Raw genomic sequence first — 13,919 nt, forward strand, 5'->3', positions numbered from 1 at the left:
GCTAATGTAGGTCATGAAAAGAAAACATCGCTTGACAAGCAGCACAATCCATGGTTTCTGAAGGGTTAGAACGATATGTTCACCAGAGTAGCCCGCCCGACGCGGCACCGATACACGTGAAGCGTTCTGGTAGAGCCAGCCAAACCGGCGTCATTGGATAAGTAAAACAAGCGCACACCGTTTTCTTACCGGAAGTGTAGTTTTCCTTCCGTGATTATTACAGTGTTTAGAACACTGCTGTTTCCTAATAAAACTACAATAACTGTGAGCCCTCTGTGAGAGACGAGGATGGAGCTTTTGCAAGACTTGCCGGGAGTTTTCTGGCATGTTAACCAGTTCTTGAACTCAAGAGGAGGTGGGCTGTAGTTATATGGTTGTAGCTCGTAGTATACACTATAAATAACGTGAATTATTTAACGTTCAATAGACACGTGGGCTAACGTTTGACCTAGCTTTGTTGCCTGATTTGTAAACTCTCAGGTGTAGCTCCTGTTCGCTATCTCAATGATAACTTGCACCTCACATTAGCTGTTCGTGGTTTTTAGCTAAAGTGAAAGCTAACTGTAACTTAGCTCAGATTGGCAGTAACTTAGCTAAATGTTGTTGTGAGCTATGACTTCACGAACGGATAATTAGCTAGCGAGCTATCACACAGTAATACCTTACGTTGTGAAGTGTACTGTTCGGTCACCAAGATATTATAAACATGGCTTTCTTTTAGAAACTCTGACCAAAATATGACATTTATTCTACAATAGTTCCCACGAATTACTCACGGTCTGTCAATGAATGGACATTATCTTTATTATTGTGACCTAACATTGATATGTGGTATTTATATTCGCTCCTTATATGCAAACATAATAGTTATGCAAATGTATTGCTTAGGCTCATCATTCTAAATGTATGCCAGAATATCTTTTTTAAGCAAGATGTTTTGTGCTAAATGTGTTTTCTGCAGGGGAAGCCTTTTTGTTGACCGCTTGTCAGGAGTAAGATCTAATTTCTCAGATCATCATGTCCTCGGTCGACACCATGTGAGTCTTTTCTCAATAGCAAATAGTTGATATCTAGATGATTCACAGTTAAAGCTAATGTACAAGTTGTGTTGTGTGCTGTTTTTTTTTCTAGGGATGATGAGGATACCTTCAAGATCCTGATTGCGACAGATATTCACCTCGGTTACCTCGAGAAGGACGCTATCCGTGGCAATGACTCTTTTAACACACTCGATGAGATCCTGAAATGTGCCAAGACAAATCAGGTAAATACAAGTTGATAAATGTGGATTTGGATGACTCAATATGTTGATCTCTATATGCTTGAATGGACATAATAAAGTCTACCTGCTCCAAACGCCCACTGCTTTCTATTTGCTTTTTTGCTTGCAGGTAGATTTCATCTTGCTGGGTGGTGATTTGTTTCATGACAACAAGCCCTCCCGCCGATGCCTCCACAGCTGCATCACTATGCTGAGGAAATATTGCATGGGAGACACGCCAATAAACTTCAACATTCTCAGTGACCAGGCTGTCAACTTCAACACCACTCAGTCAGTTCTGCTGTGTTTGTGTGGTCAATTGATAAAAACTGTGTAGTCCTGTTACATTAATGTTGTTTTATGTTTGTTGACGTGTTGCAGGTTCCCCTGGGTTAACTATCAGGATGAAAACCTGAACATCTCTATCCCTGCATTCAGCATTCATGGTAACCATGATGACCCAACTGGGGTGAGTTGAGTCCACCATGAAATAAATTACATTGAACTCAACACAAGTATGTTCATCTGTGTGTCTGTTAAGTTGTTTTATACAGTGTATATTTGTTTGTTTTAATGACAAAGTTACTTTTTTCCCCTTCAAGGCTGAAGGTTTGTGTGCGTTGGATCTGCTAAGTGCCTCTGGTCTTGTCAATCACTTTGGCCACTCCCAGTCAGTGGAGAGGATAGAAATTAGTCCCATCCTAATGCAGAAAGGCAACACCAAGATAGCCTTATTTGGTCTTGGTAAGAGTTTATTTGTATCATGATGTACTTACTCATTCCTATATTATTTCGTGCCTCTGTTCTGCCAAGATTGGAAACATTATTAATGTTTTGGTCTAAATTAAGTATACATGTGTGTGTAGGCTCCATCCCAGATGAGCGCTTGTACAGGATGTTTGTCAACAACCAGGTCACAATGCTTCGCCCTAAAGAAGACCAAGATGAATGGTTTAACCTCTTCACCATCCATCAGAATAGGTCTGTGCATGTTTGTGGTTTAGAGATTCAAACGGCTATATTTACCTAATATCACGCTAGACTTTGTGATTTGTTTTGAATTGTTGTCTTTTCTGCCTATGTGTCTCCTCTAGGAGTAAACACGGACCCACAAACTACATCCCTGAGCAGTTCCTGGATGAATTTATCGACTTGGTGGTTTGGGGTCATGAGCATGAGTGTTTGATTACGCCAGCCAGAAATGAACAGCAGCTCTTCTATGTGACGCAGCCTGGCAGCTCTGTAGCCACCTCCCTGTCCCCTGGAGAGGCCACCAAGAAGTACAAACAAATACACACATACTCAGACACACTCACAATGGATAGTCCACTCTATACTCTGACAGTGTCTTAAAGAGATAAGGAAGGCCAAACACTCTGTTTGTGTGTATATATATATATAGGCACATAGGGCTGCTGAGGGTGAACGGTCGTAAAATGAACCTGCAAAAGATCCCTCTAAAGACAGTGCGTCAGTTCTTCATCCAAGATGTGGTGCTAAATGACTATGAAGACCACTTCACATCTGATACACCCCAGGTCACAAAGAAGGTGGAGGACTTGTGCTATGCAAAGGTAACACTTAAGAGCCACCAACAAACATCCATTTGTTTGATGCTCCCATCCGTACCCTAATATTTGTGTCTTAATTTTTCTGTCATTCTGTAGGTTACAGAGATGTTAAACGAAGCTGAAAGAGAAAGACTTGGATGTCCGCTCACCCCAGAGAAACCTCTTATTCGCCTGAGGGTAAGATGGAGACACTTTCAGCATGTGTACCCACCTTCCCATTCCACTTCAGTCAAACTCATCATTCATTGCCTTCCTAGGTTGACTACACTGGAGGCTTTGATACGTTCAACACTTCTCGCTTCAGTCAGAAGTTTGTGGACCGTGTAGCCAACCCAAAAGACATCATTCACTTTCTCAGACACCGTGAGCAGAAGGAGAGCATCAAAGGTCTGACTCGAGCTCAATACACAGCTATAGATCTACGGCATACACTATTGCTCTATTTACAGCATTGTTTTATTTGACATGTTTAAATCTTTGTGCTTTTTAGATGAGGTCAATGTGGACTACGGCAAACTGATAAAAAACACAGCAGTTGAGGGGCTGAGAGTGGAGGACATGGTTAAAGAGTACTTTAAGGCAACTGAACAGGTACTGCACACAGATTTACCTTCACAGACTTACAGGGTGTCATAACACTTATCTACTGTTTCTATTGAATATTCTTTTTTATAAATATCTTCACAGACTGTGCAGCTGTCCCTTCTGACGGAGCAGGGCATGGGCAAGGCAATTCAGGAGTTTGTAGAAAAAGATGAGAAGGACGCAATTGAGGAGCTGATCAATTACCAGTTAGAGAAGACACGGCTCCACCTCCAAAGCAGAGCAGTAACCACGGAGCAAGATATAGACACTGAGGTAAGGGCTGGGGATTGCATGGTAAGTAAGGCAAAGGATGTTAATGTTTCACGTCAGTAAAAGAATGCTGTTTTTTACATTTTCAGATCCAGCGATTCAGAGACTCCAAAAAGAACACAACTGAGGAAGAGAACGAAATCAAAGAGGTAAGTAATGATTGCACAGAAGCCGGACATGTTGTGTTGTCTGTTGTGTTACACTTTGTGTGCTTTCTATCTCTATTTCTCAGGCTTTCAACAGAGCCAAAGCTCACCGTTTGGAGCGTGGCGGCAATGAGCCTGTAGACTTTGACATGTCTAATGACCTTGCTTTGGACTCTGACGAAGGCTCGGCCCCAATGCCTCCCCCCACACGAGGCAGAGGACGAGGAGGCAGAGGGCGAGGAGGCCGGGGAAGGGGAAGAGGTGAGTTATCATATTATCTGCCACAAAGATGAAGTGAAAGTAGATGTGCAGCAAGAGTAAGATGGTGGTAAATAGTTGATCCACAGACTTATTGAAGAATGTTGTCTTAGTACAAGACAATGAATCAGAGCAAATGCACAAAGTAATACCTTTTTGTGCATAAAAGCATTAAAGCAGTAAATACCACAAGTGGGAGTTCACACCATACACACACAGCCTACCAGCCTCGGGAGAAAGGTTGATGCAGAAATTTGCACTCTTACTAATGTTAGTGTTATGTGTATACAATTGTTCATTAGAAAGTAAAATCCTTGTTCTGAGTTGTTCATTTATCCACTTTAGGTGCAACTGCCTCTGAACCAAAGCCAGCTGGTCGGGGCCGTTCCCAGAAATCCTCAGCCTCAACCCAAAGCAGAAGCATCATTCAAGGTAGGAGAGTGACATTATGCGTGTGAGTGTGATGATATACGGACATGCAGTTAACGTTCTGTATGCAACACTTAAATTTATTTCATGACTTCAATGTTTCCCTCTTCTTTATACCTCATTATTCAGCATTTCAAGCTTCATCCCAAAGATCATCTCGGGCTGCAGATGAAGTAAGTCAAATGACGACTCACGCATATACAGTATGTAAACTATACCCTTAAACTTGCTTTGCATTTCTATCTGTCTTTAGGTGACTATTGATGACTCAGATGAAGATATGCCTGTAACAAAAGCTACCCGACCCCCTTCAAGGTCTGTCTGTGTTTAGTCTACAATGTGGTAGTCCAGTACATTATGAAAAGAAAAACCTGAATTCACACAGATGTCCATACTAGATTCAGACTCTCTCTTACGTACTTTATATGCAATATCTGTGATGCTTCCTTTGACCATTTGTTTCACCCTGGCTCCTTCTCTTGCTTACTACAGGTCAGCATCGTCTTCATCGTCCTTCACCAAGTTCAGCTCTCAGAGCCAGAGCCAGGCATCTAAAGGAGTTGCATTTGATGACAGTGATGATGATGAGGTAAAAAGATGTAGCATGTATCTGGAGTGCTAGGGGGAAGTCTGTGATTTGGTTTTCCAATCGTAAAAATGTCTTCGTATTTAACCACATACCTTTCTGGAAATGAAAACCAATCTTAAATCCTAATATGTATCATTACAATCCTAACAAAAACATATACCCCTACACTTAATCTCCTGTAATCCATTTTATATTTGCTTGCCAAAAATTAATTGAACTATATTTGATTATCTTAACACATGGCGAATGTTTTAATCTATTTTACATCTCGTTTTCTTTTTTCTTGACCAGGACCCATTTAAAGGCCCCAGCCATCGTTCACGAAGATAACACAAGAGCATCTATTATGTAACACAAGCCCCTCTCCCCTCCTCCTCCCAACACACACACACACACACACACACACACACACACACACACACACACACACAAATATGTAAATGCTAATTAGCATGTGAGTTGTTGCAGCGTGTTCTGGAGGACTTAAAAGTGCCTTTTCAATTTTTTCAGCACTCAGTCCTCCTATTGTTGACAATAAATAATGTTGATTAGCCACTGGCTGGGGTAAAACTATCCAATCAATCTATTTTTGTGAAGAATAAAGGCTGTAATGTGGAGATGGCTTTCAGACATGGACTACTACATTTACCACCTGAACCTTTCGAAATCGTCTGCACTGTTTAAAGTTGTGTTTTGCTATTGGCCTTTATCGCTCTCTGATATTCAGGAAATTATAAATGTTTTTTTTTCATATAAAATCAACAGTCTTGTTATTTTTTATCTATGGTCTGTCTTGTAGCATGCTTCACTTGACTCTTTTCATTGGCCCTCCCCCCTCTGCTGTGGTCTTATCATTCTTCCGCACTGATAGAAATTGTTGATTATTTTGGGGTCCAAGCACCAATAGAGCTGGACTCCCATATTATTTTTTTCACTGTCGATGCTAAAAACTGTTTTTGTCAATACCTTGGGTGACATCGAAGAATCCAACCTTTAAATAAATTCTGTTCCCTGTTGCTTTTTGATAACTTTGGGTCAGAGGATGTGTGCTTGGGAGGAGAGGAACAGTGAATGGAAGGGAGATCTACATTTACAGCACAATGTCTTTATTATATTTACAACTTATTTACAAGTATATAACATGAACAAAATGTACCATATATACAGTCAAATGTCATCCGCCATGCACCAACTCTAGAAAGAAATGACATTCCTGTGTGTACATTTAAAAACCTGTAGACTGTTTTTGAATTCAGAGGTGCCAATTTATCCTAATTTTGTGTCGATCTCCATAGACAAGAGCATGAAATATAAACCATAAATACAGGTAGATGTATTCTTTGACTTTGAACAAATAAGATTAAAATAGATGACATAATGGCAGGGTGTTGGCTGAATGCACACAATTTACAAATTAACATTCTATAATCACTGTTTCTCACTTTTAAAACTTGAGTAAAATACATTTATTTATTTACATTTTAGCTCTAAAAAAAAAAGGGGGAAACTGTGGCCACTACTCTGAATATTCTGGCCATGGTGTGAGTTTTCTAAATAAAGGCACTTGTACTTTTAAATTCATTATGGAGGCACTATGAAAACTGTGTATTGAATTTTAGTTTTCAGTGATTTATTTGACCAGCAACTTGAATCATCTGTACATACGGTAAGGTCAAGTAATCCTCACTGTCCACTTAAAGTGCTTATAAAAATAGGTTTGTTGTAGGAAGTGAGCATATATGTTTAAACAAAAACAGGCACACATCAGATCAACTGAATCAGCACCATAAAAGGCTGTAAACTCCTAGACTTGGAATGACTTATATTGGTGATAGTAACCTTCATAAGACTTCAGCTGACATACAATAGCACAGGTGTACTCTGTCTGTCACCTTCCTTAACAGCAGTTTACAGTATGAACGCTCATAACACATTGCACACCTGCAATCACAGCATGTAACGAAGTACATCATAGATAAGGTTTGCCAGGCTGCTAAGGTCAAAAGAAAATATAAAATGTTCAAAGAATCACATTAATCATTGAATTGGATCTGTCAGATTACCACATTGTAAAAGTGACACATAAGCAAACATGAATATTGTCCCCTGAGATAAGAACATGCAATGGCCCAAATAACACCTGAAATAAGCTGTGTGTGTGTGTGTCTGTGTCTGTGTGTCTGTGTGTCTGTGTGTATGTGTGTGTTTGCATATGGCTACGTTTAACAGTTCTCCTGCCGCTGAGATCAATCCTAAACTTCCCTTTTCTTTCAGATGGGAAACTGCAGTCTCCCATCTTCTGTCTGCCACATTGAATCAAAAACGTTATTGTCGTTTCACAGGCCATCCAAGGTTGACTAGACTGGAGTCTTGTCTTGAGGAGGCTGCTCTTCACGATGAAGGACATCAGGAGGTTTTCTGGAGGGATGAAGTTAAAAATAATCAGGGGGTGTTTTGCATGTATTGCAGTATCACAATCATGTATCATTTTGTATTCTGTACCTCAATGACGGTATGAATCCAGTTTAACATCTCTTCTACATTGCAGTAAACACCTGGCCGTCCCTGCCGGGCACAGCCAACGCCCCAGCTCACCACTCCAACCAGATGCCATTGAGAGGAGGTGAAGTACACCAAAGGACCCCCACTATCCCCCTGGAAGTCATAACAACACAATAACATTTTTATAACATTCAAGTATCTCTTGCCAGAAGAGAACATCCTTTTTGGACCATTATCCAAAATACAACTAACATTGAACTGCAGGCCTTGAGAGGTAAAACTGGTAATATTGTTCTTTTTCATTTGCAGCCTTAATCAATATTGGTTGTAACTTGTGTCAGTGGACTGTTACCTGGCAGGCGTCCACTCCCCCCTTCAGTAAACCAGCACAGATCATCCTCTGGGTTATGGCACTACCATACACTGTGGGGCTGGAACACTTAGCACGGTCTATCAGAGGGATAAAGGCCTTCTGAAGTGAAGGAGAGACTTTACCTGAAGGGACAAGGATGCAACATTCAGTTAGAGATAACTTATATTCTTGTTCACAGGGTGACAGTTGATGAACATGAGGCGTAGTGTGGTCTCTCACCATTTTCTTCCAGGTATCCCCAGCCAGTCACAGCCATGGAGGCTGAGGCACTAAGGTCAAAGGCTTTAGGAGGTAGACAAACTGGCTTGCGGCTCTCTGAAAGACAGGGACATGGCATTTGTTCTGAAACGTTAGCCTTCTTCTGATTTTATGATGTAACCTTTGTCCAATTGGCCATATACAGTTAAAGTTAGAGTGTTGATCATACTGGCTGAATTTGATCCATAGTGAAGCAGGTGCTGTTTGACGTAGACACCACAAGAGAGCAATAGAGTAAAGCATATACACTCCTCCCTTGCCTCTTACCGAAACTGCTCAGGTTTTAAATTTCAACTACAGACTCCTTAAGGTCAGTTAAACAACATACTAATACATATAGCAATCCAGGTTAATAAATAAATAAAACTAACCTCCCACTCTGATTGGGCTGCTGAGTCTCATCAGTGCAATGTCGTAGTCGTTTCGTGCTGGGTCGTAGTCTCCATTCATTATGATCCTGTCCACATAGGAACCTCCCAGTGTGCCCATGTAGGTCCGGCCTGACACCACTCTCCAGCGAGTCAGCTCCTTATTACTACTGCAAGGCCCGGAAGAAGAGAGCGAGGAGGAGGGGTAAGCGTGAGTAAATGCTGTTCACCCACAAAAGCTGTTCATTGGAAATGATATTTATGGAAACTACACTGACCCAGTGAAGCAGTGGGCGGCAGTGACGACCCAACGCGGTGACACCAGTGAGCCTCCACATGTGTGATGGCCGCCCAGTTGTAGACTAACCTGCCAGGGCCAGTCCTCAATGAAAGCATCTGTACCGCCGACAATACGGTCCTGAGAGCCCACGTATCCACAGTCTGATGACCAAAGTTACCTTGTAAGATCATTGTACTGTTTTCTGAGGTCCATTTAAAACTTTTACTGCATTTGTGCTTTGTTTTATTGATCTACGTAGCGTATTCTGATAGTAAAAGTCAGGTCGGACAATTTTATTTTGTGTCCAGAACTTTTTTTTTTTTAAATTGTATTTGTTGTAAAGAATGAAGGAAACTTCTCATGTTACTAAGAAATAGTTTTGCTGGTTAATGTGTAAGGGCAAGTTCATGTAAAACTGGTCCAACAACCACGTAATTTTCCACCTTCCACCCATGAGTCCTATCAAAATTGTTTTTCGAAAGATAAAACTCACCTGAACATGACAAAGATACCACAGATCCAGATTTGCATGCATTGCTGTTGGGGAATAAAATGAATTGATACAAATATTTAGAGTTGCACATTGTACCACAAATAGCAACACAAAAAACAAAACAAATGTTCACCAAACGTCACACACGATGAACTTTGTCTCTGTTTCTCGTCGGCTCTGTTGAGTAAACTACCCTGTCTTTTTGTTCACTTTCATAGGGGAGAAGACAGAGAGGAAATACAAACTGTGTGATTTATTGTCTTTAGGAACAGAAACTGTGAAAACAGACACCAGCAAAAAGAGAAATGAGGGGGGAGAGCAAGAAGAGTGCAAAGCTGACAGAATAGAAGTGAGAATCTTTCAAACACAAGAAGTGTGGGATGTGTATAATGTGCTTTTATTTTCAAGACAATGAACACTTTTGAGTTCAGATAGGACTTAGCTCTCTGTCAAAAGCTGCATCTTTGTCTCTCTTGACATAGAAGTTATGTGAACAGCAACAGCTCACATAGATCTATAAACAGCACTAATATGTTAGATGACTTCAGGTCTGGTTGACAGCGATTTCCCTAGTCGCTCACAGATTACTCACTGGTCTATGGTGGCCTGATGGATGGGCGTGTTCGAAGTACCAGGCTTGATAGCTGTGAACCGTCCATTTTTCAGGGAAGATATCAAGGTGTTCACTGGGACTCTGGTGCTACTCGGTTTACTGTTCAGACAGAAGGGAGGCGATGTAAGACTTGTTTTCAGGTCAAATAACACGTTAAATCAAATTTGCAAGACAAACTTGGCAATGGAAGCAATCTCATGTGCATGTGTAAACTCACAATGTGTAGCCTAGTTGTTTGCATGCTGTGTTTGTGTTCCTCTCAGTCCAGTTGTCGCTACACACACTTCGCCAACCTTGGCCATAACTGTACACCTGCAGGACCTGCCGCGCTGTCATAAGACGCACTGGAGGAAGAGATGGCACAAAAAAAAGGAAGATAATATGAGTTTTAGAAGCTTTGCGTTTGTGTCCGTGATGACAAAGGTACACAGTCAGGTGTGTTGTTATACCTGGAAAGGTAGTGTTGACCGTAAAGCTTGCCACGCAGGTAATTTCATCCTCTCCTCCACTACAGTCATCTTTCCCATCACAGGCTTTGTCTATTGGAATGAACTTTACTGAACTCTTGCAGAAGAAATATTTGCTGTCAATCAGCTGCTTAACTGGATGGAGACACAGAGGCACATTGGAAGGGAAGGGCAGAACAAAAGGTTGGGCATTTTGGTGGATCATTTGAAATCAAGTTGTCCTTTGAGCAGGAAACTACAGTACTTCCAATAATTGTGACTCACTAAAGTATGCTGCAGTGACCAGTATGCCCAGTAAGACCACAACTGTTAAGACAGTCAGCAACACCTTCTTCCTCTTCGACGCCTTGTCTTTCTGAGTCTTTGGAGCTGTCATTGGCTTTCTGTGGCGGCCTGGCTGTGGAGCCACTGAGAACAAAAAAGATAGCGAGAAACATAAGAAAGGCAACAATAGAATAAAAGGGGATGAGAGAATAGATTTTTTTTGCCAAGTATTTTACTATAGTTTCCATCTATTTTACATATTCATAAACCAACCCCAAACGGCAGCTTACCTGCCTGCCTTGGATTCAATGGTCTAGTGCTTTCCTCAGGCACCTGGGCGCTCGTCTGCGGAAAAAATATCAAGGATACATAAGACAGACAATGTTAACACAGGTGTCAAAACAGTGTGCATTGCTTGGCTTGAGAGAACATATACAGTCTGTATTTCTAGGTGGAGGTAATTGTGATTGTTTAATTTTGTGTGCAAGTTTCGATGTAATTACCCAAGCTCTCGATTTGCTCGGATGGACCTTTTGTGTTTAATTTCAGGTGATTGAAATATATGTGAGAATAAGTTGTATCCGTCTAAAGTACTAAAACACAAACGTTAGCCATGCGTAAAACATGTGAATAATACAATGCATATTCAAGGGAGGAGACGCATGTCGTTCAAACATGGGACATAGTGTACCACACAGTTCATCGCTCCACAGGCTTCAGTTCCCATGTTCGGTTATCAGACTCCTCGACCGCACCAAGAAAAGAATAGACTCTGAATGTACAATATTATGGGGTGTAGTGTGGCACGGTCTATTGGGACCGTGTGTGTCTTCCATTCAAACGCAGCTTATATTGTTGAGCCAGAACACATTGTAATGTTGCAAGGCTGTATAGCCAGAGGGTGGTCGCACTTCAACCACAGGAGACAGGTTTAAGCTCCTTGCTAGCACCTTGTGCCTTCCAGCTGCAGTTGCATTATTGCACACACTACGTGGTATGTGTGCGGGAACAATTATAAATGACAAATGTTCAACTACAAAGGAAATAACTGGCTCTCTAGACGCTAAACGCTTTATTATGTTCACCAGTAAATGGCTAAATGTGTCTGTCTGGTGCTGAGCAGGTAGTGTTAGTTTTTTTAGCAGTTTGTTCATTTAAAACAGTCTGCTGCTGTAGATAAACATGATTATATGAGAAGAGTGAATCAAACAGTGAAGTTGCCGGCGAAACCGCTAATTAATGAGCTGAAACTGCTGCAGGGATGACGTATTTTTGTTGGCCAACCCGGAAGTCGCAAGACAGAGGGATTTTTCTAATAGTTTTGGGATTATTGCAGAAAATAAACTCGACGGCAAACAAACATTTATGATACATACAAGTTTTTATAAGATAATCTTGACATATGAACACTACTTTCATTTTATTAAGCAAAAATTCAATCACTAGAATTAAGTATCGTAATGGTTTGGACAGATCTTTTACAACTGGAAGTGGGGAAAGTATTCATTTTATTCACTCATTTTCAAAAAGACTTCTGTGTAGAGGCCTTTCACTTTTTGTTTTTACTCTCTGTAGTCAGTATAGTGCCTGTTTTTCATCAAAGATGAAACGTATTCATCCTGTAATGGTACAGCTAAACATCACTATGGCTGCTGACTGCATTTCAGCAGATGGTATACAACAAACTGATGGTTTGAGTGGCACTTGTCGTCTAACTGCTGTTCTTCCTTTGTTGTCTACCCAGCTTTTTATTCAATGTTTGAACGACACACATATTTACTGTATACAGTATATGATAGTTGATACTTTGTTTGGTATTTAGTTCGGACTAAACCACAGCTAAAAACATAACAGCTAATGGAGAAAGCTGTTATACTGTTCTAAAGTTTTCACTTCTATTTCAAGTATTAAGTAAATTCCCTCATTTGTGAATTTCCTTACCACCAGGTTCATTCTACTTCTTAATCAACTCTGATACAAGTGGTTTTAAATCTCATATCCGTTTCATGTCCACAGTCTGTTCTCGTCAGCCAAATGTAAGGAGCACACATAGTATTTTTGTATAGTATATATAGTACATATGAATCTATAGAGAGAGAGGTCAGAGGGGAGACTATTTGGCTGATTCGTAGCCTTCATTAGGCTATGAATTAGCTGTGCGGGCTAAGACTGGTTCGCTGAGAAACTCCCAAAGACACTCTTATATAAAAGACATTTATAAAAGACAGGTCATGTCCCAACTGAAAGCATAAAAGCTGCATATTTTTTACATTGCAACAAGGCATGTTTGGCTTGTGTGTGTTAACCCCTGCTGCACTTTGGTATGTACAACAAGATTTGTACTTAATAATAGTACAAATGCTATTTGGTTTCATATATTTAGTTTATGTCCACATATGTTTCACTTTATGTTACAGAGTGTAAGGTTATTCTGAGATACCTTCATACTTCATATTTTCCCTAAAAGATTAATAACTATTTCTTTAAATAAAGTGCAGAGTTTAGCCTCACATTGACGACCTAGTACATCATTACCTGATGTTGATATACAGTATAAACTGAATAAGCGAGAGAGGATTAAAAGCAAGATGAATGACATCACTAAGGGATGTCCACCTACTTGGAAAACCAGAAAGATAGCTAAAGAGAGTCATGCTGCCTGTTTTGTCGAACCATGGGAAATAAGTGCCTTCTGGAAAAAAGGAATGTCATAATTTGTTCCATGACTAAGACAAATAGTTTAACTAATGAGCTGGAGCAGTTATTAAAAACAATCAGATAGCCAAGCATTGCTATATTTCACGTCTTATTTCAGCAGTAAGAGCTAATGTTGCTGAACCTGATTTTGTTAATTTGAGTCAGACTGACCCACAAGGTGGACTGCGTTAATCAGAACAGGCCTTGCTCCAACAAAAATGTATTACTTGGTCAGACTGAACTGATGAAAGTTTTGACATGGCGAACCTTTTCTTTAAACAAGGTGTCCTCTTGCTGCTTTACAGCTTTGTTGGATTATGTTCCGAAACTAAAACGTTCACAAAGAGCTTTTGAGAAGCTACGCGTGCCATGTTGGACGACCTTTGATCAAAAAGCAGAGATCTAGACGGGTACAGTCTGCACATTTAGATGCCTGTTGACTTCAAACTAATTGAGAGGCACAGACAAGCACACATGTACCAGAAGTGAACCTCG

At 40.6% G+C, this 13,919-nt stretch overlaps 2 protein-coding genes across 2 annotated transcripts in view; one reads left to right on the top strand and one right to left on the bottom strand.

Annotated features, from left to right (window-relative positions):
- The first annotated feature begins 286 nt into the window (after window positions 1-286).
- Window positions 287-6,126, top strand: mre11a (MRE11 homolog A, double strand break repair nuclease). The gene is made up of 20 exons (XM_068584932.1): window positions 287-355; window positions 962-1,037; window positions 1,132-1,264; window positions 1,392-1,552; window positions 1,643-1,730; window positions 1,864-2,005; window positions 2,128-2,242; window positions 2,356-2,541; window positions 2,664-2,835; window positions 2,929-3,009; window positions 3,090-3,219; window positions 3,323-3,423; window positions 3,520-3,690; window positions 3,777-3,836; window positions 3,920-4,094; window positions 4,437-4,523; window positions 4,650-4,693; window positions 4,774-4,835; window positions 5,013-5,109; window positions 5,401-6,126. The coding sequence occupies exons 2-20, from the start codon at window positions 1,018-1,020 to the stop codon at window positions 5,437-5,439; spliced, it is 2,064 nt and encodes a 687-aa protein (XP_068441033.1). The 5' UTR covers window positions 287-355; window positions 962-1,017; the 3' UTR covers window positions 5,440-6,126.
- Window positions 6,127-6,625: 499 nt separating this feature from the next.
- Window positions 6,626-13,919, bottom strand: part of tmprss4a (transmembrane serine protease 4a) — a 7,931-nt gene continuing 637 nt past the window's right edge. Inside the window, exons 2-13 of the mRNA XM_068585333.1 lie at window positions 11,018-11,072; window positions 10,728-10,871; window positions 10,446-10,598; window positions 10,214-10,340; window positions 9,976-10,095; window positions 9,384-9,427; window positions 8,889-9,051; window positions 8,614-8,780; window positions 8,204-8,299; window positions 7,964-8,106; window positions 7,612-7,764; window positions 6,626-7,527 (exon numbers count right to left, since the gene is read on the bottom strand). Coding sequence (XP_068441434.1) covers window positions 7,516-7,527; window positions 7,612-7,764; window positions 7,964-8,106; window positions 8,204-8,299; window positions 8,614-8,780; window positions 8,889-9,051; window positions 9,384-9,427; window positions 9,976-10,095; window positions 10,214-10,340; window positions 10,446-10,598; window positions 10,728-10,871; window positions 11,018-11,072 — 1,377 coding nt within the window. The 3' untranslated portion in view covers window positions 6,626-7,515. The remainder of the gene's footprint in view (window positions 7,528-7,611; window positions 7,765-7,963; window positions 8,107-8,203; window positions 8,300-8,613; window positions 8,781-8,888; window positions 9,052-9,383; window positions 9,428-9,975; window positions 10,096-10,213; window positions 10,341-10,445; window positions 10,599-10,727; window positions 10,872-11,017; window positions 11,073-13,919) is intronic.

The sequence above is a fragment of the Clinocottus analis genome, unplaced genomic scaffold, assembly GCF_023055335.1.
Source record: "Clinocottus analis isolate CAN_PGR_092001 unplaced genomic scaffold, fCliAna1.0.p SCAF_2, whole genome shotgun sequence".
Lineage (NCBI taxonomy): Eukaryota > Metazoa > Chordata > Actinopteri > Perciformes > Cottidae > Clinocottus > Clinocottus analis.